The sequence below is a fragment of the Equus przewalskii genome, chromosome 13 (assembly GCF_037783145.1).
Source record: "Equus przewalskii isolate Varuska chromosome 13, EquPr2, whole genome shotgun sequence".
NCBI classification, from domain to species: Eukaryota; Metazoa; Chordata; class Mammalia; order Perissodactyla; family Equidae; genus Equus; species Equus przewalskii.
In genome coordinates, this window is record NC_091843.1 from 56,178,249 (window position 1) to 56,204,974 (window position 26,726).

Consider the following 26,726-nt stretch of genomic DNA (forward strand, 5'->3'; position numbering starts at 1 on the left):
GCCGCACGCACGCGCATCCTTCGCCGGGCTTGCGGTCCCGCCCCCTCTCGCGTCGCCCCGCCCCGGCCGGCCGGCCCGCTCCACCTCTAGGCGGTTGCTCGCTGTGGCCGCCGCCCTCCCTCGACCCAATGGCGCGGCTGCCGCGTCAGTGATGTGAAGCAGTGCTCAGGCTTGTCCGGCCCCCGGCCCTCAGCCCATTACACCATCCGTCGCGTTAGCCGCTGCAGCCCGCGCAGACTGGGAGGGCGGGAGGCAGCTTGGCGTGGCGGGGCGGGGCGAGCGGCGCGGCCGGATTCATTCCTGTGGGGCGCGGGGCATGGAGGAGCTGTGCGGCCGAAGGCGGAGCACGGCGGCCCGGGTGGCTGGGACAACGGTTTCAATTTGAAGGGGGCGGCCCGAGCGCGAGCGGCCAGCGGCGGCGGGGAGGACTAGCCCCCGGGCAGGTAGTAGCGGCAGCGGCGGTGGCGGCCTGCCCGAGCCCGGGCCGCGGCCTGAGGCGCCCGCAGAGAGGCCTGGGCGGGAAGGGGAAGGGGAAGGAGAGCGCCACCGGCAGTGGAAGGCGGGCGGCGGGCTAGAGGCCACAGGCTCGTCGGCCCGCCGGTGGGGGGGGGGCCGGCGGGTGGCAGGACGAGGGGTCGTGATCGAGCGAGGAGCTTGGGGAGGGGCTGCCGCATCTGGGAAACGTAGAGGTGAAGGTTATGTAGGGGCGTCTGGGGTTGGGGGAACCTGCAGATGTCTTGTGGGGGGGACCAAGATGGGGCGGGCGAAGTTAGCTAAAAGGCAGCCGGATTTCCTGAGAGCCCCGAGGAGTTTTAAAGGAAAGAAGCTTTCGGGTGAGGCTTTGGGCTTTAGCTCCGCGGTTTGTTGTGTCCGACCTTTTTGTTCCTTCTCGAGACCCATCCTGGCCACAATGAGGCCTTTCAGCCTGGCGCCCTTGGCCCTCTCCCTTCTGCAGATGTGGGAAAGAGAAGCAGTTCTGAACCTGCGTCTCCTGTCTCTCTCGGTTGTACTCTTCTGGTGCAAAGCAAAACTAGAACAAAGCTTGGCTGGTTAGGAGGCGAGAAAACCGGTTGCCTGTAGTGTTTAAATTTACCGTATATAGAGAAGAGACTGCCTCCCATCAAAACATTTGGGTCTCTGTGTGTACCTTTTTTTGTATTCGCCTTTCCTCCCTTTTTTGGGGTTGCAGAGTAGTCCCTAAAGTCTGGCGCTTTTTTACCTCCCTTTTCCCCTGGAGTAGAAATTAAGAAACCCTAAATAGTTTGTCTTCACCTGTAGAAAATTCAAAACTACTTTTTTTTTCTTTCTCTAGTTTGGTGCTCTGGTTGTCAGATGTTGGAAGACAATAGGACAGAACGTACTGACCCTGGTTTTATATCCGTTCTGGGGTGCAGTGATTAACACTGAACTTTGGTTCCTGTAATTCTCTCCTGGGTGGATAGAGTTAAGCCGGAGCTTTGCTCTGAAGGATAAATAAAGCGCAGCCTCTCAACTGGACATAAATGGATCTAAAGACAGCAGTATTTAACGCAGCTCGGGATGGCAAACTCCGGGTTCTCACCAAGTTACTGGCAAGCAAATCCAAAGAGGAGGTTTCCTCCTTGATCTCTGAAAAAACCAATGGGGCCACACCACTTCTGATGGCCGCCCGGTATGGGCACCTTGACATGGTGGAATTCCTCCTGGAGCAGTGCAGTGCCTCCATCGAAGTCGGGGGCTCCGTCAATTTTGATGGCGAAACCATTGAGGGGGCTCCCCCGTTGTGGGCCGCTTCTGCAGCAGGACATCTGAAGGTGGTTCAGTCTTTGTTAAATCATGGAGCATCTGTCAACAACACGACTTTAACCAATTCAACTCCTCTCCGAGCTGCCTGTTTCGATGGCCATTTGGAAATAGTGAAGTACCTTGTAGAACACAAAGCTGATTTGGAAGTGTCAAACCGACATGGGCATACGTGCTTGATGATTTCGTGTTACAAAGGACACAAAGAGATTGCTCAGTATTTACTTGAAAAGGGGGCAGATGTTAATAGAAAAAGTGTTAAAGGTGAGTTCAGCTTCTTCATTTTTATCTTTTACGGGTTTACCGCTTATTTTCAGGAAGTTTGATAAGCAGTGGTGTTGAGTAAGCCGACATTGACAGACCTGTCTTATAACCTTGTTGATTGTTTCTCTGATATTTTATAATACCCTGAGCTAGTGTGATAAGAAGATCTCTATCACTGTATTAGGCAGCATTTTCTGTCTCATATTTGGAGTAACTTCCCATTCCTGGAAAATAGATTCCCCCAAGTTACAGAGCATGTTAGTGGCAGTTGATCTGAGACCTTAGGCTTGTGTTTAATCTACTTGAGAGTATGCGTCAATGTAATATATTTTTCTTAGCTTTAATTTTTTTAGAACACCCTTGGAGTAGAAACTACTATGTCTAGTGAGTCATTGTCTTGCTTGTCTTAGGTCGGCATTTCATTTGTTACTCCATCGGGGAAGGCTAGGCCAGACTGACCTGGAAGGATTAGTATCAATGGAAAAGGAGAAAATCTGTTCCCTTATTTCCCATTTATTGTGTGGCCAATAGAAAATCCTTTTATATAGAACAGGTATTAAATCTAGCAAGAGAGAAGGCACGTTTTTAAAACTGCTACAGTACTGAGAGAGCAGAACAAGGACTGGGTTAAACAGATGTGGATTTGTTGGCTAGCAACAAAGTAAACACCCTTGTCCAGAAGAAGCCCTCAGGTTTACAATTGTGTATTATTTTCAGCGGTTGTAATAAACTTAAAGCAGCAAATGATAGTTTAGAATTTTTTTAAACCTTTAAAAATAACTGTTTTGCTAGCATAATTTTGATACTTGAAAACCTTTTTTTCCTTAAATATCTTTATACAACAGCAAAGTAATTCACTGCCCATATTTTAAAAACTATTAAAACTTAAAAGTAGCGTACGTACATGGTAAAAAAAAGTCAATACAAATTGGTTTACCTTGTTTACAATGAAAAGTAAGTCTTTTCACCCCTGATTTCTAGACCCCTAACCCACTGGCAACCACTATTTACAGTTTTTTCTGTGTCCTGGAGAGAGTTTATGCAAATACAAGTATACTTGACTGTGTCTCTCTCCCTCCCTCTTTCCTCTCTGTTAGTTGATACATAACTAGTTTTTTTAAACCTTAATTTATCTTGGATGTCATTCAACTCCAACACACATAGCTACCTCATTCTATTTCATAGCTACACAGTATTTCATTGTATGAATGTACATAATTTATTTATCTAATCCCTGTTGATGGACAGTTAGGTCACACCCAATGTAAACAATGCTGTTGTGAGCATTCTTGAACAAGTGTGTCTTTGCACACTTGTGTGAGAATAGCTGTATTATAAATACCTGTAAGTGGAATTGCTGAATCGAAGTGAATGTGCATTTATCATTGTGATAGTGTCTGATTGCCTTTCAGAGAGGCTAAACCACACAATTATCGGGCACTACATAGTTACTGGACATCTTTACTGAAGTTAGTATCATCTTTTTTAAAAAAGATTTGTTATAAAAATGACACAAGCTCATTGTGATTTTCTGTCAAAAATTTTTTTTCCACAGGATATATAAAAATCCCACAAAATTCTAGCACTTAGAGATAACCCTTCCAAAGATATTTCTCAATTTGGCATGTAGATATATGTGTACAATTTTATTTTATATGCTCTTCTATAACCTTTTTCTTTTTAAGCTTAATAAATGTTATCTTTAATGTTACTGATCATAGCTCCTTAATTTCAATGGGTGCATACTCTTCTACTAATGGAGTTTTACATTGCTTCTAGCTTTTAAGTGTGATAAAAAATGTTTATGTAAACATTCTTTCTTAGAAATGTTTTCATTTGCTCCTGATTATCTTTGAGGTAGATTGTTGGGTCACAGGACAAGATAACTTTTCTTTTCAAACAATCATTCTTTTAAAGAATGCTCATTTTTAAAGGACAAGTTACTGCTTAAGTGATCATGTTAATATTGGGAATGCTTTGAAATCATAAGTAGAAGAGAAAGAATTAAAAGGTATGGCTGCTTGTTTAGACTTGTTGGATTTTTTGGGTTCTTTGTTTTGAGCTTTTTATTCATCAGCTTAATGATGTATGGATTGTTGATAAACGCATACATTTAAGTCAAATTGGGGTATATTTTAAACTCTTAAGTCATTGGAGAGACCAGTACTGGTGCTAATTATCTTATGTTTTTCAAAGCTGCTTTATATACTTCTGGAAATATAAGGTATGAGAGAACTATACTATGAATAGATCATAGTTTTGTGAGCATTTCTGAACAGTATTTAACTTGATTACCTTTCCTGTTTCAGAAGAATGTTCCTTTTATCACCATCATCGTATAGCCTTTATGTGAGGATGTGTATGCTCGCTCCCACTTTTGACTAAATGTTCTGCTAATTCTAGTCATTTTCCCCCAGTATCAATATCTAGTATTCATGCCTTTTAAAAAATTACATGTAACACGAGAAAACAATTTTACACCAAAAATTGTTTTTGGATAGCCTCAATTTTATATACCTACATATATATATATACCTACCTATGTGTATTTTATATATATATATATATATATATATATGATATATATATATAAAATATGTATCACTGTGTGCAGTACTTTTACCTTTTCATGGTGCCTTTTAATTTCAATAGTAATTCTTAATGAATGCTAGGGGCAGGTTAAAGTACATATGCACCCTCCCCGACTCTGATCCTGAAGCTTCCATTCTTTGATAATCACTCTCTCATTGACTCTTCAGATTTTTTTGTGGGTTAAAGGGTAGTAAAAATGCAAGAGCCGGTTTAAACTAAGGCAGAAGCACTGGAGAAAGATCTGAAAGCGCATCAAAAAAGAGTTTTTTCCCACGTTTTTACTCCCAACCAAAAAGTGGAAAAGTCTGATAAGATTAGGGATAACATGAAATCATTCCTTAGGAAATTTTATGTCACCTGTTGGAAATAGTTTTGAAGAAAGAAAACTCCAATAAATTATGCTTGGTCTGCTTAAATATAAAATGCGTGTGCCTTCTGTGTTCCATTACTTTTTAACAGGCAGTTGGTATTTGAATGTATTATTTAACCTCTTTCTATTACTTTTTAACAGGCTGTTGGCATTTTGAACATGTTTTAACCTAAGGTGGAATTCATTAATTAATTAAGAGAGCATTTATTGAGTCTCTCAGTGTGCCAGGCTGTTAGACTTAGGATATACAAAGATGAGTAAGAAAAGTTATCCAGTTCTTGATTCCCTGCTCTTGAGGAGCTCATGATTTGATTGGAGAGACAGGTTCATAAGCAGATACTTAAACCAAAATATGGTAAGTACAACAGAAGTGCTTTCTTCTATTAGATGTTTGGAAATACTTTATCCCAACCAACTCATTACCTGAGGGGAGAGTGGGTTCCTTCTTTTCCTATGGCATTCAAAATGGGGAGAAAAACTTTGAGATATTTAGAAATACTTCTCCAGTTTAACACAAAAAGTGATTTTTGAAACAGGAGAATTGGTTGCTATTTAAAACTGTAGACCCCAAATCGCAAGTGATTAGACAAGCCCATCTCGGAGCCATCATGTTGATCTCAGCACTTCATGGTTATAGACATCTTTGGCTTTCTTTGGTTCTTTCCTATGTTTTTTGGGGTTTTTTTTTGACTCTGAATAGGACTTTGCGGATCTATGGTGAAGTTACTTAAGACCTTTAGTTCTGCTTGTACACCCAAATTCCACTGGGAATTGAGCAGCTAAAAGTGATTGATTGAGTACTACAGACCAGTAGAGCAGCTCTCTGAGTTGGAATTGGGGAGACTGGCTCTAGAGGACACACTGTCCTCACACATTGGTCAATCATTTTAGATACACAAGGGAATTGAGTAAATTGGTAATGAGATAATTACTGTGCATTTTCTGTAGGCAATGCATTGTGTTGGACATTGTGGACGCTATGAGACCATACAGGACATCTCATTTGTTAACTGCTAATTTGTTAACTGTTAATGGTATAAATCTGGTACGATTTTAGAAAAGTTTAGTGACTAGAAAGTCTTCTTGGAAAAGTTGAACCAGGACTTGAAAGGATTGTTGGGGGTTCAGATCTGCAGAAGGGATTTGATACAGTTTTTAAGGTTTAGGAAATGGCATAAGGAAAGGCATATTGAGAAATATGCTTGGAAGGTCCAGGAAATGGAAAGTAGGCATATTTGGACCAAAGGGCACTCAAGGCTGGGTTATAGAAGACATTGACTTCCAGGTAAAGGAGTTTGATTTTGTTCTTTATGGAGTGGTAAGCCAGTGAAAGTTTTCAACAGAGGAATAACTGGGAATTCTTTAGAGAAATGCATCTAACTACATTCTCATTCTATTACATTGTGATCTCTTTGAGGCTAGAGACCTGTTGTTTGCATCAATGCATTAGAAAGAGTATCTGGCCCATAGTGGGTATTTGGTAAATGAGATTGTTGAATGAATGTGTTGGAGGTAAGAGAGGAAAGATTATAAACTCCTTGATAGCAAGGAGTGTGTTTTGTAGACCTTTCAGTACGGAAATAAATGCATACGTGGAGACTTGAAGTAAGAAATTAAGACAGTAATTGTGAAAAATGAGTGGTACAGGTAGAACTTGATAGGCATACAAAAAAGGGAGAAATCAATGTGGGTGCATGGTAAGTATAGCTAACTTTTAAAGAGTTTGAGAGTAGAGCTAGTTCAGGCAGTTCATTTGCCTGTTTATCAACAATTAGCCATGTTTGCAAAAGTTCTAAAAAAATACGTTTCTTCCTCCCCTCCTTTTGTTTTCTGCAGTTTAAATCAAACCCCAGGCATGATATCATTTCTCTCCCATAGTATAGGCATTTTAGGGTATAGATGTATTTCAGTGAAGAAGATGTAAAAAAAAAAAAATTAGAAATGCTTTTTTGTTTTTTTAACCCGGTGTAAATGCAAAGGAATTTCAAAAAGAAAATCTCCCCTGTAAGTTAAGAACTGCTGGTAGTACGATAATGGACGAAGATAATGACTATTGTCGCGTAGATAGGTTATTTCACTGTACTTCAGGACTATCTGAGAGTGTTAGAAGCTGAAGTTCTCTTTTCTTTCTTGACTTTGAATGCTCTTCTCAGCTATGGTTACCTCAACACACCTACTTGCTGAGAAGACTAAGAGGGGGACTTAAAATTTCATTCTACTCTGTAACATGTCGGTATTTATTTTGATTTAATAATAATGTTCAAATAACTTACTAGTTGAAGTCATTAACATTTTAATTCCAGATCATCAAGTTGTTCCTTCGAGTTGTTCCGTGTTCATTGTTTTCCCTCTTGTATTCCTTGGCACACTTCCCTGTATCCTTGGGGAGACTAGTTGGAGAAGCTAAGCTGTAGATGATGTGTAAATTGTGTTCAGTAGGGAAATATCCATTGTGTTCCTCTATCCCTGGAGATTGGATTTTGAACTGTGAACCCTCACAGAATTGAACTGAAGTTGGTGAAAATGAGTAGATCCTGAACACTACTGCTGTTTCAGAGTTGTTGGCAGCAACATGAACTTAAGGCAGAGGTTAAGCTTTACTTATTGACTTTTGGGTACATGTGGTTACCTCACTGAGTTCATCTTTATCAGATTTTCCTTTATTGATTATTTAAATTTATTTGTTTAAAACAAAATTCAGGAAGCCCTTGGCATTCTAGAGATTTATGCTATTGAGACATCAGTAATGTATGTGAGGAAGACAGAGGTGAGGAGAGATCTAGGTAAAGAAGTCACTTGGATGCAAATGTGAATAAAACATCTCTCTTCCTCTTTTTTCCCTCCCTTTGGGAAAAACTGCAGTTGAATAGAGTCTGAAGTAGAATGGCCAGGAAAAGGAATTGTAATGAAGTCTGAATTGTAATGTTGAGGTTTTCATCAATTTACGTTGCTTAATGTTCCTGAAATTACACTAACAGTAGTTGTTTTTAGTCCCGATCCCTTAGCTCTGGTGCTCTTAGCCTTGAAAATGCTACTTGATATCAAGACCCATTTCAGGGGGCTGACCCCGTGGCCGAGTGGTTAAGTTCGCGCACTCCGCTGCAGGCGGCCCAGTGTTTCGTTGGTTCGAATCCTGGGCGCGGACATGGCGCTGCTCATCAAGCCACGCTGAGGCAGCGTCCCACATGCTACAACTAGAAGGACCACAACGAAGAATATACAACTATGTACCGGGGGCTTTGGGGAGAAAAAGGAAAAAGTAAAATCTTTAAAAAAAAAAAAAAGACCCATTTCAAAGGCAATTCCTCATCCCCCTTTAGTCAGTAAGAATGTATCTTACCTCTGTGGATGCAGATGTTCTTTAGCACTTAACTTTGTTGTGAGCTCAGGAACCTGTATTATTAAATTTCTCTATGCTCCTAGCTCAGTGCCTTTACAAAGAATTAATGAAGGGGGCCATATGGTAACCTTGGCACAATTTGTCTTTGATTCTATTTTTTATTCTTTTTTTTGGAACTCCTGTCCTTAAGTATCTCTGGTGTTGGAGTATACCTGGGGAAGGGAAACATTCTGAGCAGAGCAACCCTCCAGTGCTCCTTTGATACCCTAAAGTGTTTCTCTCTACCCCTTCTCACCTCCTCCCTTAACACCTACCAATTAGTGATTTCTGGAATAAAATACTTGGAATCAGCATTGTTATGCAGTTGTAATGGCACGCCCCCTTCCCATCTTTACAAAGGACTTCTTATAGATTTAGCTTAGTCCCAGCTACAAAGCTGAAGAAGAATGGATGCCAAGTACAGTAGAATAAAGAGGAGAGATGAGAATTGTTTTTGTGCATTTCCAGATAAATCTATTACAATAAAAGACCCTTTGCTGCTTCTGTCAAAACTCGCACATTTATGTAACAAAGACGCAAATACTTTGATTTTAAAACAGCTTTGAGACATGATTCACATACCAGTCACCCATTTAAAGTGTACAAATCAATAATTTTTAGTATGTTCACAGAGTTATGCAGCCATCACCACAATCACCTTTCATCACTGCCCCAAAAATCCCATATCCATTAATAGTCACCCGCCCATTCATTAGTCTTAGGCAACCACTAATCTTTCTGTCTCTAAAAATTTGCCTGTTCTGGACATAACATATAAATAGAATCATAATATGTGGTTTTTTGTGACTTGCTTCTTTTCAAGGCTTATCCATTTTGTAGCATGTGTCAGAACTTTATTGCTGAATAATCCGTTGTATAGCTATACTACATTTATCCATTCATCAGTTGATAGGCATTTGCATTGTTTCTACTTTCTGGCATTGGAAATAATGCTGCTGCGGATATTCATGAACAAGTTCTGTGGATGTATGTTTTCATTTCTTTTGGGCATATATGTAGGAGTGGAATTGCTGGGTCATATGGTAACCTTTTGAGGAACTGCAAACTGTTGTCCAGAGTGGCTGCACCATTTTACATTCCTATCAGCAACGTAGGAGGGATCCAGTTTTTCCGCACCCTCACCAGCATTTGTTGTTATTCTTTTTTTTTTTTAAGATAGCCATCTTAGTGGGTGTGAAGTGGTATCTCATTGTGGTTTTGATTTTTATTTCAGTGCCTAATGATGTTGAGCATCTTTTCATGTGCTTATTGGCCATTTACATATCATCTTTGGAGAAGTGTCCTCCTATCCTTTGCATGTTTTTAAATTGATGGGTTTTTTTATTACTGAGTTGTGAGAGTAATTTGTATATTCTGCATACAAGTCCTTTACCAGATATGTTATTTGCAAATATTTTCTCCCATTGTGTGAATTGTTTTTTCACTCTTTCGATGGTATTGTTTACAGCAATTTGGATTTTATTTTACAAACTAATTTTTTAAAAATTCAACTGTGGATTACTTGGATTTGACTTAAGAAAATTGTTAAGAATAGACTGCAGGGTTTACTGATACCCTTTGTTACATAGACAGGAACTTTTCTGTGGATCAAACTGTGTAACCTAGTTGTAAAACACACCCTATTCCTGCCATGGCATATAATGTTTAAATTGAGAAGATAGAGGAATGGTGAACTTTCGTTTCTGTATCGTGTAAAACAGGGCTGTGACCTAACCCTCCTTTTAAACTTATATTCAGATGACTTGATATAGCTATTAGATGTGTTAGCTATATGGCAAATATCTATATAGCAAACAAGAAAATAAGATTTCTCCTCTGTTACCTTGCTGCTCAAAGTAGCAAAGACTAGCAGCATTGGCATCACTTGGACCCATCCGAGATCAACTGAGTTAGAACCTACATTTTACTATGATGCTCTGGTGATTTTGTACTTGAAAGTTTGAGAAACACAACTTTATTTGACCTATACTGGAAACACACACACACACGGCTTGAACTATGTGAAGATTTTACAAATGGCAGAATCTGTTGAATTGATCTAGAAAAAGCAATTTAAATTATAATAGACATTTTGTATTTGTTAAATATTTTATAGCCCTTATGAGGACGTTTTTGTTTCTTTAAAAAGATAAATTCTGTTTACTACTTGGGAGTGGTTTGGAAACTAACTTAATTTGATCCTGGTGAGTCTAAGTAGTCTTAGCCAAATTGAAATATTTATAAATGCTGTGTTGAAGTTCTTATGTGATTTAAGTGGTTGATTGCTAACAATCACAGACAATCAAGATAAATATCTTTTAGTCAAACCAAAACACCTGATTTGGAGCCGGGGCATTCTTAGGTTCCAACTAGTTCTTACTCAAAATACTAGTATGTTTTTGGATTACTTATTTTAGAAAAATCTTCACCCCATTGTTAGGCACCTAAATTTTCACAGTTGAACATAAATTCCTGTCTTTTATGTACCTGCTGTCAAAAGATTACAGATCTCTTTAAAATTAACAGCAACTAAGATTGGCACCTCAGATAGGTCTTTTTGAGGAATATTGCTTGCTTAATGCATGAGTGCTTCCCATAATTTCTTTCCCTTAGTATCAATTCCAGAAGCATCCCAGTGAATATGGCTACTTTTTGTTCTTCCAAATTTTCTTAGCACTGTTTCCATGTTAAGTTATATAGTTGAAAATTAATGTGTTTAGATCATACTGTTTAACTTGTTGCAGAAATACTTGAACTGAAGTAACACTTAATGTACCATTAGCTTGATTTTTAAGAAATGTCCATTTAACAAACATGTCTTTTGAGAAGTCATAAAAAATTTCCATTATGAGTTCAGTAGCAGAAATTTTATTTTTTTCTTCAAATGAGCTTTTTCTTAATCAGGCATTGAGAACTGCATAATATAGTACTTAGGTTTTTTTTTTTAGCTAAAGGTAAATTTATTAAATTTCAATGCTAAATATCCTTAATTTCGTCTAAGATGCCTGGTAGTATTTATTTTTGAACTTAGTGTTCTATTTTTAATTGTCTTTCTCCGAGGAGACAAAAATAAGACATAGTAAGGTAGAGATACAAAATCTTTTGAAAGGGTGATCATGTATTATGGAAGCATTTTTAAGGGGCACATAACCCAGGGAAAATATTTGAGTTGAATCTTCAGTATTGCTTGGCATATATTGCTATGCACCGGAAGTTTAAATCAATGAAGTTACTTACCAAAATTAAGTAATGATATTATTGGTCTTTGGCATGTAACTTAGCACAGACTAGTCACAAGAACATAGTAACTTGATTATTTAATTCAGCTTGTTATATCTTTTCACAAGAACTTGCAGTTAATACTTACAGCATATCTAACACTGTTGAATGAAACAACCGATAGAGGAAAATATGTACATTAAATATAACGTACAACTGGTTGTCATTTTATAAAGTACTTATATATAGAAAGTCAGACTAAGCCCAGAAACGAACATAAATAGACATATCGTAAAAGAAAATAAAATTTGTGACCAGACATAGGAAAATATTTTATATACCTAGATATAGAGGTAATATAAATTAAAATTCAAGAATTAGTTTCAGTGCTAGAAAGAGTACTATACAAGTGGAACTTTAAAAGATTTTATTAGTCCTTTGGAAGCGAATTAATATTAGTCCTTTGGAAGCGAATTAAAGATGTGTGTTAAGCTATCACGTGTGATTCTTTTTTAAGGTAGGCATTAATTTTTTTGTCATTTGTTTATTGAAACATAGTTTATATAGAATAAAATCCATCCTTTTAGAATATGGTTCTGTAAGTTTTGACAAACATATGTTGTAATTTGTAGTTTTGACAAACATACTGTAACTGCTACAGTAAAGACAGGACAGAAAGTTCCCTAACCCTCTGCAGTCAACCTCTCTCCCAACACCCACCCCCTGACAATCACTGGTCTATCATCTGTCCTTATGGGTTTTTAGGCATTAATTTTAATAGTGAAAATTCTGAAGCAGTGCAGGTGTCCATCAACAGGGAAGTGTTTATGTAATTTATGACATACCTCTTTACTTCAACTTTCACAGTAAAGCCATTAAGAATGATTAAGTGGTATCTATGTAGTTCATATAGACAGTGTAGAAACATAACATGACAAAATGACTCTGGGGTAGGTGAAAAGCAGGAAACAGTTGTCTATGTACTGATTACAACTCTATCAGAACATACCATGTAAAGAGACTTGGAGACATGATACAAAAATTATAGTTGCTTTAAAACTATGCTTTTCTTTTTCAAGGCTTTTAGGGCATGAAAGTGTGGTGATTATAAACTTGTTAGAGTAATTAAGAAGATCCCTTCCTTCTAAGATTTTACTTTTTAAGCTTATTTTATCCTCAGAAGCTAAATTTGAATCACTTTTTATGATAGCAAGTATTAAAAATTTAAGAATCTACCTTAGCTTTAACAGTGTGCTAACCGCTATCTGGGATGTAAAGGAAATATAGGATCTCTGTACTTTAGGAATAGACAGTTTAGGTAAGAAAGCCTATTTGTGAAGCAGTAACATTATGCTAAGGTATTACATAATATTATAATAGTAGATGTAATATGAGTACCTACCAGTCATTCTCAAAATGACAAATTGATATGGTATAACCGAGAAGGCCTCTTTGAGCAGCTGAAATTTCTGGTGAAACTTGAAGGACAAGAAGTTAAAAAGGTAAAGAAGAAAGAGTGTTTTACAGGAAAATTAAGAGCAGAGGCATGGAGGTGGGAGTGAGCGGGACTGTTCCTGGTGCTGGGAGAGAGAGCTAGGATGGAGTGATGTGAAGCATAAGCCGAATCTCTCCCTTATGTATGGCACGTATTCATAATGTCTTTTGGATTAGAGTAGGTGTTGGCAAAGTATGGCCCAGGAGTCTAATCCTGCTCACCCCATTTTTTGCCTGAGTGCTAAAAAATGGTTTTTATATTTTTTAATGGTTGAAAAAAAATCAAATGAGTAATATTTCATGACATGAAAATTACTTGAAAGTCATATTTCAGTGTCCAGAAGTAAAGTTTTGTTGGAAAACAGCCATATACATTAATTTAACTAATTGCCTAGGGATGCTTTTTGCTATGTGGCAGAGTTGAGTGATTACAGCAGAGACCTTATGGCCTGCAAAGCCTAAAATACTAGCTAGTCCTTTACAGAAAAAGTTTACCAAGTCCTGGGCTAGATTCACAGTGCAGCACTCATATTGAAGATGATGAGGAATGAGGCTGGGGAGGTAGGGTAGAGAAATATTTCTCAGTGTTTTAAAATCCATTTCCCATAGTTTATCTTTTTATGCGTATTCCCACCAACCAGGATTAAACTTTACTTCACATAACATGCCTTCTAAAAGTATAGATTTCTTCCTCGTTGCCCTCCTACCTCCGCACAAATAGTGCTTTGAGAGTCAGTGCTGTAGAATTTTGAAAGCCCTCTTAAAAGATTTTCAGCTGTTTCCTTAGCAGAAGCATAGAAGCTTTCGAGTTGGAAAGTAATGTGATTGGTGGAAGTTTTATTCTGAGATTTGGCTTACATTAGATGTAACTTATTCATTGGAGTCTAGTATCACCAGCATTTAAAATATGACCTCAGAAGTGAGCAGAACACTGAAACGGCAAATGAGAGGCATGGGTTTATGTTTTACTATGAACTTGTCTGCTTTCTCTTTGTAGAATAAGTTTATCTTCTCTACTTTGCATAGTTCTTAAGATTACAAAGGGGCAACAGTTAATAAACTTAGGAAAATAAAAAATGCTGTGCTAGCATACCGATACCTTTTTCTTCTTAATTTCTGCTTTTTATTGTTTGCTTCTGCTTTCTCTGGGTTAAGTTTACTGTTTTTTCCCTATGACTTCTTGAGATGGAAACTAGCTATTTTTTTTAAAGCCTTTCTTCTTTTCTAATATACATTTAAGCACAGCTTTAGCCATATCCCACAAGATTTGTTACTTAGTGTTTTCTTTATCATCCAATTAGAAATATTTTCTATTTTCTATTGGGATTTCTTCTTTGACCCATGGATTATTTAGAAGTATATTTTTAAATTTGAAAAATATGGAGATTTTTGTAGGTTTCTTTTTTTTGTTTTCGATGTTTTAACTTGCCTTGTGGACTTAGAACATTCTCAGTGATTTCAGTCTCTTGACATTTGTGTGTGACTCACTTTATAGCCCAGAGTATGGTCAATATTTGTATACATTCTGTGTATCCTTGGAGAAAAATGGTATTCTACAGTGTTGAGTCCGGTGTTTGTTTATATATGTAGTTAAATCAAATATGTTAACTGTGTTCAAATTGTCTATATTGTTATTGATTTTGGTCTTCTGTACTGAGATGGGTGTGTTCAAATGTACTATGATTGTGAATGTGTCTGATTTTCCTTGTAATTCTGTTGGTTTTTGCTTTATATAATTTGAACCTATGTTTTTATTTTTTTAAGTTTTTTTTTTCCTTTTTCTCCCCAAAGCCCCCCAGTACATAGTTGTATATTCTTAGTTGTGGGTCCTTCTAGTTGTGGTACGTGGGATGCCACCCAAGCATGGCTCGATGAGTGGTGCCATGTCCGCACCCAGGATTCGAACCCACGAAACACTGGGCCGCCTGCAGCAGAGTGCACGAACTTAACCACTTAGCCACAGGGCTGGGGCCTGAACCTATGTTTTTAGGTGAAAACAAATTTAGAATTATATCTCTGTGTTTTGAATTTTATATCATTATAAAATGTTTCCCTTTTATCTCTGTGCATTTTGCTTTAAAAGCTACTTAGTCTGATATTTTAATATCAGATAGCTTTCTTATGGTTAGTTTTTGTATAGGGTATATATATTTTCCCATCTTTTCACTTCAGCCGCTTTCTGTCCTTATATTTAAGGTGTATCCCTTGTTAGCAGCATGTAGTTGAGTTTTATGTGTTTGTATTTTCAGTTGACAGTTTTTGTCTTTTAATGGCAACATTTAGTTTGCTTTCATTTAATGTAATTACTGTTACATTTGGGTTTTCATCTTCTAGCTACTTTTTTGTTTGCCCTATTTTGTATTCTTTGTTTTTTCTTTTTTGTCTTTGTTTGGATTATTTTTCATTATTTTATTTTTTCTCTATATCAGAGAATATGTAGTAATTGTATATGTACGCTTTACTATTTTAGTGGTTACCTTAGATAGTACTACTTTGACTTAATCAAAAGCTAACATAAATTTCTAATTTTACCTCTTTCCAAGCAATACAGAAATCTTAGAATGCTTTAAACTCTAATTACACTCCTTACTTTTATGCTATTGCTATCAAGCATTTTATTGATAGATGTATTTCAAGCCCTACAAAACATTATTATTATTTTTTGTGAGGAAGATTGGCCCTGAGCTAATAACTGTTGCCAGCCTTCCTCTGTTTTATGTGGGATGCCACCACAGCGTGGCTTGATGAGTGGTGCTAGGTGTGCACCTGGGATCCAACCCTGTGAACCCCAAGCCACCAAAGCAGCACACACCAACTTAACCACTACGCCACTGGGCAGCCCCAAGACATTATTATTTTCAAAGTCAATATTGATTTAGATTTCCCACTAATTTACCCTTTCTGTTAATATTTATACCTACACCCCAGGACTCCATGTGGCTCATCTTCTTTTTGCCTAAAGAACACCCTATAGTATTTAGGTCTGCTGGTAATAATATCTGAATGTTTTTCTCTTTTCTTTCTCTGAAATGGTCCTTTAGTTCACGTTTATTCTTGGTGTGGATATAGAATTCTAAGTTGGCAGTTATTTTCCTTTAGTGCTCCTGAGATATCATTCTGTTGTCTCCTGGCCTCTGTTCCTGATGAGAACTTTGCTGTCAATCTAATTGTTGCTCTTTTGCTCATTTCCACCTGTTCTCTGGTTTTAAGATTTTTCTCTTTGTCCTTAGTTTTCAGCAGTTTTGCTGTAGTGTGCCTCACTGTGATTTTCTTGGTGTTTGTAAAACTTACTAAATGTGTGGTTTAATCTTTCATAAGCTTTAGAAAATTTTTAGACTTTAACTCTTTAAGTATCACTTTGGGTCTGTTTTCTTCCTCTGGAATTCTGGTTTTAAGTATGTTAACCCTCTGACATTGTTCCCTCTGTCTCCTACAGTCTCCTGCCTTTTTTATCCCTTCACCTCCATGCTGCTTTCTGTGTATTTTCATTTGACTTACTTTCTATTTCGTTAATTCTCTATTCAGCTGTGTGTAGTCTGCTTTTTAAAGCCACCTGAGTTTTTCAGTTCTAGAATATCCGATTCTTTTTTGTAGTTTCCAGTTTTCTGTCTAATTCTCAGAATTGTTTTTTAATCTATCTGAATATGCTAAGTGTAATTATTATTTTAAAGTCTGTGTTTGACAACTGTATTATCTGAATCTTCTGTTGGTCTTTTCTGTCAGCTCTTATTTCTCTTGGTTTTTGTCTTGTGGTTCCTTGTTTTCTGTCCATTATTTTTGATGGGATACCAATATGAAGAATATGGAAAAATAATTTGGGCCCTAGTATGATAATATCTTCCTCCAAATGGTATTTGCATTTGCTTCTGGGTTGTTATTGTGTATACAAGCAATCCTAGATTACTTTAATTCAATATCGAGATGATTTTAAATTGAATTTCAGTTCCTGTGGTGGCTGGTCTGTTTGCACTTCACCTTAACTCCTGGAGTGCATCCCTTCAGAGCTATAACCCAAAGAGTAAGAGGATTTCAAAGTTCCCTTCTTAGTGGGCTCTGGACTCCAGTTCTGCTCTCACCCTGCAAGGTTGTCAAAAGCTCTGCTCAGTTTTTCAGCTGCCTCTTCCAGAATCGGTAGAAGCCATTGAGGAAAGCTTTCTCGAATTCTAAACTTTACTTCTCTAATTTTCTTTCTTCTCCTGGATGTTGTCCCCTTGTTAGCTCTTACATGCTGTCACACAGATTTTTAAAAATATATTTTTCAGCTTTTCTTGTCCTTAGTGGGAGGGCGATCATATTACCTCTGCCATTACTAGATGTGAAAGTCTTGCGTCTTTTTTTTTTAATAAACCATTTTTTCCAACATGTAGTGATTCAAAACACACACACACACACACACACACATATTTTCTGTATTTTTCCAATACAGCAATTCAGTTTGTTAAGAAACTGGCTTTTGCTGCATTCTTATTCTTGATTTTATGTTACTGTGAATAAAGAAGACTATCTAAGCCTTCTCTTTATAGTCATATTTCTCTTAAATAGTCTGTTTCTTAGAGAAAAATGGGAATATTAGGGTTTCTTAATTCAAAAGAATTTTAAAAATATACTGAGTAGTAGTCATATTTAATTGAAATTATTTTGAGCAAATGAACATCAGTAGTCAGAAATTCTGGGCTCTCTCAGTGCTTGGTTACCACACACATTGCTAAAACATTCTATTAGACACCATTCCATTGTAGACCGTTGAAATTCTGGGTCAGAATAAAAATATCCAGATAATTATGTAGTCCCTGTAGATATCATGGAAGACTAAACAGGATAAACTTGTGGGGAAATTAAAGTCTTTTTTTTTTTTCCCCTGCTTTTATCTCCCCCAACCCCCCCATACACAGTTGTATATCTTAGTTGCACGTCCTTCTAGTTGTGGGATGTGGGATGCCGCCTCAATGTGGCCTGACGAGCAGTGCCATGTCCGCTCCCAGGATCCAAACCCTGGGCCGCCACAGCGGAGCATGTGAACTTAACCACTCGGCCACGGAGCTAGCCCCAGAAATTAAAGTGTTAATGTGTTATAGCTTTTGCTTTTTAGAATTTTAGTTGTAGCTTTTTATGTGAACTATTGAGGTTTAAACCACTTGCTAGTACACATTCTGTGTCAGGGTCCCCAAGGCCACCCTCATGTTTGGAGGTGACTCAGCATATAATTGTACTTACAGCTAAGATTAATTACAGTGATGTAATAAGGACATGCAGCTGTATCCTAAGGGGAACGGCATAGGTTGGGGTCTGGAGGAATCTATGTGTAGGCTTTTTTTGTGGTCTCCTTCTCGAGGGATGTCACGTAGAGCAGTCTTCCCCTAGCAACATAGATGCTTGTGTGTAATATTTCTGCCCAGGGAAATCCATTAAACACTCGGCACTCAATGATTTTTTTAGAGGCTGACTATGTAGACACCCTTTGCTAAGCACATACCCAAAATTCTAGACTCCCACAAGGAAAGCAGATGTTCAGCATAAAATGTATTGTTTATACAAACAGTGAGTTACCGTTCTCATTTGGGGAAGGTTTTATATCTTCAAACTGTTTGCCAGGTAAGTTCCCAGAAGCCAACCAAGGGCTATCCTTGCAAGTAAGTCTTTGTAAGGATAGCTGTCTCAGCCAGCTATGTTAACTTGTTTCTGTACACGTGCCTAAAATGACTCAGTGTTAAAATTTTCCGTAAACATTATATGTAAATATCAAAGGTCTACATGATGATTTCTGTTTTGATAATTAGTAAAATGTTTATCATTAAACTTAGGTAGCTAAAATACTTGGGTGTTTATAATGTCTTAATATGTTCCATACAGGCTTTTACTAATGTGCCAGTGCTGTTGTCAGTTTTAATCCATGTGTGGGAAGAACAGGACAGTGTTAGAACATTTAGTACATCTAAAAAGAATGGTTAAAAAATTAAATTACAATGAAAAATAATCCATTATGAAAGGACATTTCAGATGTCTCCTTTTAAAGTTCGTATTGAACCACCCACATATTTTTCAGATTTCATTGGACTTGTTTTTTTTATGGGAGCTTTTTGAGGAAAGTACTTTTTTACCAAGAATTTTGACTAAAACAGCTGAAGTTCACTTGGCAATCAGAAATACTGAAAAAATAATTTCTGACTACTATCAGAATCAAATTGGAGAATCTTAGATATTGTAGACTAGATTTCTTGTTTATAAATGTGGAAGCTGACCCAGAAAGTTAAATGACTGTCAGCGAAACTGCAAATAGCCAGTTACTTTCATTTTATCAGTTTTTAGGCATAGACTGTGCACTTGAAAACATTATTGAAAAATACCAAGAAGCTATGAATTAATTTTGAGTTTCTAGTGACTTTGGATAGCTTTTCATGCCTAATTTGGTCATTTCATTTATTCAACAAACTTAAGTATTTCTTTAACCTGTACTGTGTTTCAGACACTATTTTAGGTGTTGGAGATCTTTTTCTTTCTTGTAATCAAATGAAAATATGTCCCATTAAGAGTGGCTTGGAGCTGCCTGCTTTTGTTTAGGTTCTAAAGTACGTACATGTATTACATTGTATCCTGGCCCCTCAAAATATGTTCTCTCTTTTTCTTTTTTCTCCTTAAGGAAATACTGCATTGCATGACTGTGCAGAATCTGGAAGTTTGGACATTATGAAGATGCTTCTTATGTATTGTGCCAAGATGGAAAAGGATGGTTATGGAATGACTCCCCTTCTGTCAGCAAGTGTGACTGGTCACACAAATATTGTGGATTTTCTGACTCACCATGCACAGACCAGCAAGACAGAACGGATCAATGCTCTAGAGCTGCTGGGAGCTACATTTGTAGACAAAAAAAGAGATCTACTTGGGGCTTTGAAATACTGGAAAAAGGCAATGAACATGAGATACAGTGATAGGACTAATATAATTAGCAAACCAGTACCACAGACACTAATAATGGCTTATGATTATGCCAAGGAGGTAAACAGTGCAGAAGAACTAGAATGTCTGATTGCTGATCCCGATGAGATGAGAATGCAGGCACTATTAATTAGAGAACGAATTCTTGGTCCTTCTCATCCTGATACCTCTTACTATATTAGATATAGAGGCGCTGTCTATGCAGACTCTGGAAATTTCAAACGATGCATCAACCTATGGAAGTATGCTTTGGATATGCAGCAGAACAATTTGGACCCTTTAAGCCCAATGACTGCCAGCAGCTTATTATCTTTTGCAGAACTGTTCTCTTTTATGCTACAGGATAGGGCTAAAGGCCTGCTGGGCACCACTGTTACATTTGATGATCTTATGGGCATACTTTGCAAAAGTGTCCTTGAAATAGAGCGGGCTATCAAGCAAACTCAGTGTCCAGCTGACCCATTACAGTTAAATAAGGCTCTTTCCATCATTTTGCACTTAATTTGCTTGTTAGAAAAAGTTTCTTGTACTCTAGAACAGGACCATTTCAAAAAGCAGACTATATACAGATTTCTTAAGCTGCATCCGAGGGGAAAGAATAACTTCAGTCCTCTTCATCTGGCTGTGGACAAGAATACTACATGTGTAGGGCGGTACCCTGTTTGTAAATTTCCATCTCTGCAAGTTACTGCGATACTGATAGAATGTGGTGCTGATGTGAACGTCAGAGACTCCGATGACAACAGTCCCCTACATATCGCTGCTCTGAACAACCATCCAGACATCATGAATCTCCTTATTAAATCAGGTGCACATTTTGATGCCACAAACTTGCACAAACAAACTGCTAGTGACTTGTTGGATGAGAAGGAAATAGCTAAAAATTTGATCCAGCCCATAAATCATACCACATTGCAGTGTCTTGCTGCTCGTGTCATAGTGAATCATAGAATATATTATAAAGGGCATATTCCAGAAAAGCTAGAGACCTTTGTTTCACTTCATAGATGATAGTTTGACTGTATTTTAGCACTGTTAAAGCACGAATTGGTAACAGTTGTTTCATAAATGAGCACTGTTGTGATAACACCAGCATTCGTTTAGCTTGATATCATCGTGCTCTCATTGGCTAAAGCATTATAAGCATCAAATTTACAGGATTGGTTTCCCAGTATTTAATATAAATATACCATATAATATATTGTTTGTGAATTATTGAGAAATATAATGTCATATTCAGATTTCTTGGTTTTTTTTGAGGAAGATTAGCCCTGAGCTAACTACTGCCAATCCTCCTCTTTTTGCTGAGGAAGACTGGCCCTGAGCTAACATCCATGCCCATCTTCCTCTACTTTATATGTGGGATGCCTACCAAAGCATGGCTTGCCAAGCAGTGCCGCGTCCGCACCCGGGATCCGAACCGGCGAACCCCAGGCCACCGAAGCGGAACGTGTCAACTTAACTGCTGTGCCACCAGGCCGGCCCCCAGATTTCTAAAATTGTCTGCCAAAGGCTTATCCATTCTGGTTTTGTTTGCTGTTGGGTGCTTGGGACAGAGTGAACTAGTTTTTGGTGGTGTCTTTATACTTTTCTGGTCTGTGAATTTTATACAATTGACAGTCTTTTTTCCCTGCTTTTTCCTTCTTTTCTCTAAGCTTCTCCCCTGTTTCCACTTTATGTTTTCCTGGCTATTTCTACTTATCAATTTTTTTCCCTTATGGACCCATGCTAGGTTGTACAAACTTTATGGACTTGTTACCATTTGCAGTTACCATAAGTGCTTTATCTTCTCTATGCACCGGCTTAAACTTGACTGTTGTATGTTAGCAAATTTTCTATGCAGCAGTTGGTCAACTTCAACTCAAAACACTGTTAAGTTTGTTACAAAGTTCATTTTATGAAAGTACTCTAGTAGCATGACAATTTTTAGAGCTATAGGTTAGCTACCTGAGCTCAAACTTTTTTGTTTGTTTTTTTCCTTCACATCTGAGATTTCTTTCTCTAATCCACTGAAATTATTGTGTGCTAAATTTGGGAAACAAATCTATTCTAACTCATTAACCCAGTTGAAATTTAGGTCTGTCATCTTAATATATCATGCAGTAAAAGGAAGAATCTTTATAAAGTGACCCACCTTTCATGCTACGCCAGCGTTGTCCTGCTTGTGCTGATGATGTGATTAGGTGTAGAGAATTTGCTTAAATTTAACCTCAAAGTTTATCACACAGCTTAATGAGTCACACTGAAATATTCAGTAATTGAACTGCAAATCACTTTTAGTTAACAAAAAGAGCTGAAGCATGTCAGTGGCATGATGCTTGCCAAGCCAGATCTAGGCATCTAGGATAATTAAGGTATTTTCGTATGCAATTTACTGCCATAGTATCAAAGGTCCGTAACAGTGTTCTTTCTTTCTTCAAGCTTAATTATACCTTTAAAGATAACTTGCATGAGTTACTTTGGTCTCAATTATTTGTCACCATAGTTAAACACAAAAGGTTGCAGTGCTTCCTATTCCCTTACTGAAAGTTGGCTTTTCTTTTCTTTTGAGGTTTTTTTTAACAGCTTTGCTAATGCCACAGAAAGGGCTCTTTTAACTTAAGAACAGATAAGTGAGAAGTACTAAAAAAGATTCAGGTAATTATCATTCAGCACTTTATTGTTATTCAGAATAAAATTTATGATGGCATATTTGCCCTGCAGTTGTCTTAATGAAATTGTTCTGAATAAAAAGCTCCTTATTGGTTTGAGAAAAAATCAGTTTACCTGTGAGTTTAATGAGCCGGATCACTGGGATTTTTGCGTTGACATTTTATTCTGAGGGTTAATATAATGGTATTTAAGGAGTCATCATTGCCAACAGTCACATTAGGTTTATTTCATCTTTACTCAATAAAAAACTTGTAATGAAGAGTAGTAAATAAAAAAACATTAGACTTACTTTCTGGTTAAATAATTGAAGTTTAATTTTTAAAATGATATCCCTACTCATTTTACTAGGTTGTAAATTTAATTTCACCTTTGAAAAAAGTGGATTGGATATAAATGGTTGCTCTCCAGCCTTTTGATGAAGAGATTTTCTTATTTTATTTACCATGGGCAAAATTGATGGAATATTTGAACTGCCACATCTGATAGGAATAATTTGTGATTTAGACAAATATTCTAGAAATATCAGACATCAATATTTTGAAATCATTTGCCTCTAACCTTGCAGTATAAGAATTATATATTCATGAGCTATTTTTTTTAAAAAACAAAAACTTTACAAGTACAGTAAATCTATATTAGTTGATCTCAATAATTTTTGGGTAAAGGGTGAGCAATTTGGATTTTTAAGTGATTTACTATTACCCCCTCATTTTTGGGGGAGGGGGTAGGAAGGCTTACATGCTCTTATAGTAAGGCATATCTCACACACTTTTACAGGTGAACTTGAATTGTGCAACTCTAGTATAAAATAAGGATTTCTTTACATAGCATTTTTCCACCACTAAATATGGATAACTTAGAACTATTCCTCAGTCTTGATAACTGAAATGCCTTTTTCCATTAGGATACAGTTGTCCTCTGTTTGTCATCTTCCCAAATCCTTTTAGGAGCTCTTAAAAATCAGTTAATTTAATAGCTCAAAATTGTCACTGATTTTATTTTAGAGGAGGTTGGTTAATAAATAAATGTGACCTCAGAAACTGTTAAGGCCTTTGTCAGAAAGTATTCTCAAAATTGTTGTGAGACTGAATTAAAAGAAATACTTAAATTTGTGTTATTTTCTTAACCACAGATGAGTAATTTAATACTTAGTGAGCTAATTGTACTCATTTGAGTCAAACTAAACTGTACGCTGTAGCGTGGTGATGTTGGCTGGAGTTATCGTTTTTGATAAGTTTTGATTACATTTCTATAAAAATGCCCTGTTAAGGCCTGCTGAATTTTAGATGTTCCACTATTGGTCATTTCTGTAAAAGAAATGGTGGATTATAGATTTAAAAAATAGTCATTTTCTTATCCATAAATCTAACAGGGCCATAAGCCCAAATCAGCAAAGGATAATTTGGTGCCCATTATGATTTTGAAGTTAAGAGGTTGCTCACTTATAAAGTGACCCCCATCTACTGTGACTTGGGAAGATTGTTTAGGTTATATTTGGAAAAGTAGCTCTTTAAAATCATACCGCCCAGCAGAAATCTTAGGTTGAATTTTACAGGTATAATAATCTTTATAATTAATTTTCTCAGAATTGTGGGGGCCAGATGAGATAACAACCATAATCTTGTACACTGTAACAGCAGCACTGTTTTTTGGAACTTTAACCATTTTAGAATTAGATGCTAAGGAAACTAAAATTATTTGCTCATCTTTTTTTTTTTGCCCTCATATATCACTAAACAACTAGTTTCTCTCCCTTTTTTGTCAGTTCCCATTGTGTATTTTTCAAAAGAAGTACTGTATACAGATGCCAGCCAATAAGTTGTCACACAATGGAAAATGATATGCCACAACATTCATTGTAAGGTTTAATAAAATTAAATTTGCACCAAATACAAGTGTATTCTTAATAACTCAGTACTTGATTGATGTTATCTCAATGCATATGATTGTGGACTCCTGTTTCAAAAAACATCTACTTGGTAATTTATGGTCAGAACTTGAGATAGTATTTGTTATTGATACTTCTATGTAAAATAGCAAAGATGATTTATATACAGTTTAATCTAAATTTTTTTTCCGGTAAAGACCACAGAAACTAAAGATACGGGACGACTTTTGTTGTCAGTTGCATGGGAGAGGAGCTGCTTTTAACTCTTGTTCTTGTTTTTTTAACTGGTTTGGTATTAAGTATCAGAAGTGTGTCATAGATATATTACTATGAAGATAAGTTTTATAAATTTATTTCCATCTGGTTTAAGTCGTAAAATCTAAGTAGTCCTTGTCTTTTCCTGGATATCTCAATTTCCTAATACAAAAAGTTTTAATAGGTTCAGAAAATGCAGTGGCCCTAATTTCTAAACTCCAAGCATAAATTGAAATATCGAGTTGTATAGGCTTTCCCCTTTTGAATCTTTAACTTACCTTACCATAGCAAATACAGGTTTTGTCATCCTTTTGACAGGACCTCGGTCTTCTTTACCCTTGGTTCTATGATTGGCCCCAAGTACCACCACCAATATTTAAAAGGAAATCTTCCCAATGTATGAGGATAAGAATATTATATTTTTAAGGATTTAAATAAGTCGTATGTCCTCAAGATACATTGTGTGTCTGCCCCACCCCCCCCCATGTTCTTTCTTGAGTAATTTGGGGTTGTTGGGAGTTGTGAAATAATTGGTTCCTTCCTGGGTCCTATGTTACGTTACATTTTGTTTATTGTAAAGGCTGTTTTAAATAAGATTTTCTCTCCTAAAATTAGCTCAGCTTTATATAATGATTTCAATTTATTTGATTTTACTAATAGAGTATTTGTGTCTGATTTAAAAAATGAAACAATACAGTTCCCTGCCTTAAGAAACTGAAAATTTAAACTTACAGAAGAAATACATTTAAGACATATACATTCACATTAAAGAAGGATTTGATGAGTGGTAGTTCCGCTAAAACAGTTTGGGTGCTTATTAACCACCATATACTTTGGTGTAAATCAGGGAGTGGAATGGTTTAAAGTGTTTGGCATGATTGCCAAAAATAAAAATGGAAAAAAATTATTCAGTCTGTTATAGAAAATTTACAAAATTTCCCAATAATGTCTCTTGTAGGGTGAGGACTACTTGATTTATTTTAGACATATTTGAACCTGATTTATTAATTTACTTTTTTCTTAACTTTGTTCATTGCAGGTTTCCCCCCTTGTTTCCATAATAGATAACCAGCACTAATTGATCCTAGAATTGATACTTATTTTTAAAATCCTTTCATCCTTATAATTGAATGTCTGTAGATTATAAAGCTATAAAAGAACACGTGATAATGCTTTGTTCTAAAACTTAGCAGGTACCTTGATTCTTTTTATTTTTTAAAAACAAAATGTATTTATTTAATATATTCATTTAAGGGCCCAACTGGAGACAAAATACAAAGAAAGGACAGACCATCTAAGACGACACACGGAGAGAGGCTGGACAGCCAGGGTCACGGCCCTTAGAGGGAATCCAGCTCTGTGTAGATTTCTTGTAGGTACTTCTTAAAGGTGTCGGTGTTTCCAGAACTTAGCAGCATGTGTGATCAAAGGGCTGTGGATGTTGAGTTCTCCTAGCAGTCTCTGCACAGATGGCAGGATGGTCGTGACATCACACAGGGCTTACGACTTGTCCTCCAGGATGTCCAGGCACACGTGACCCTGGTGTCCACTTGGGGGTGGTAGCCAGATGTGAAGAGCTTTACCACGAGTGTGCTGTGACAGGAGCCACTGGAGAACTCGGAGAGATACCTCAGGTCTTCACAGACTGTTCTGGGTGCTCCACGGATGGTCCTCACCCATTTGAAAAGGTTGACTCAGGGAAGGCTGAAATTCCCTTGCCACCAGACTTCACGGGTTCATCAGCTTCTGCTGGAGCCTCTTGCTCACAGAGCCCCGGATGGCATACCTGCTGGGCCTGGCTTATTTACAGGGGGTGGCTAGGTAGTGGTTCTGGGAGGCCATCCCCATCTTGATTCTTTAATAGTAAAAATAATTCCAGTTAAGTATTCAGTCAA

The 26,726-nt window shown here is 37.2% G+C and overlaps 1 protein-coding gene across 2 annotated transcripts; it reads left to right on the forward strand.

Moving 5' to 3' along the window:
- FEM1C (fem-1 homolog C) lies at positions 1-24,578 on the forward strand. Of its 2 annotated transcripts, none has more exons than XM_070569524.1 (3): positions 1-443; positions 1,313-2,046; positions 19,738-24,578. In XM_070569524.1, the coding sequence occupies exons 2-3, from the start codon at positions 1,503-1,505 to the stop codon at positions 21,045-21,047; spliced, it is 1,854 nt and encodes a 617-aa protein (XP_070425625.1). In that variant the 5' UTR covers positions 1-443; positions 1,313-1,502; the 3' UTR covers positions 21,048-24,578. The 2 variants fall into 2 exon arrangements, with proteins under 2 accessions (XP_070425625.1, XP_008512116.1); XM_008513894.2 differs by lacking the exon at positions 1-443 and adding an exon at positions 552-833.
- The last annotated feature ends 2,148 nt before the right edge of the window (positions 24,579-26,726 follow it).

What these genes read in the sequence shown, in the direction of transcription:
- FEM1C (XM_070569524.1), top strand. Translation starts at nt 1,503, where the DNA reads ATGGATCTAAAGACAGCAGTATTTAACGCAGCTCGGGATGGCAAACTC. An exon ending in TAATAGAAAAAGTGTTAAAG is followed by an intron (nt 2,047 to 19,737) that starts GTGAGTTCAGCT and finishes TTTCTCCTTAAG; the next exon opens with GAAATACTGCATTGCATGAC.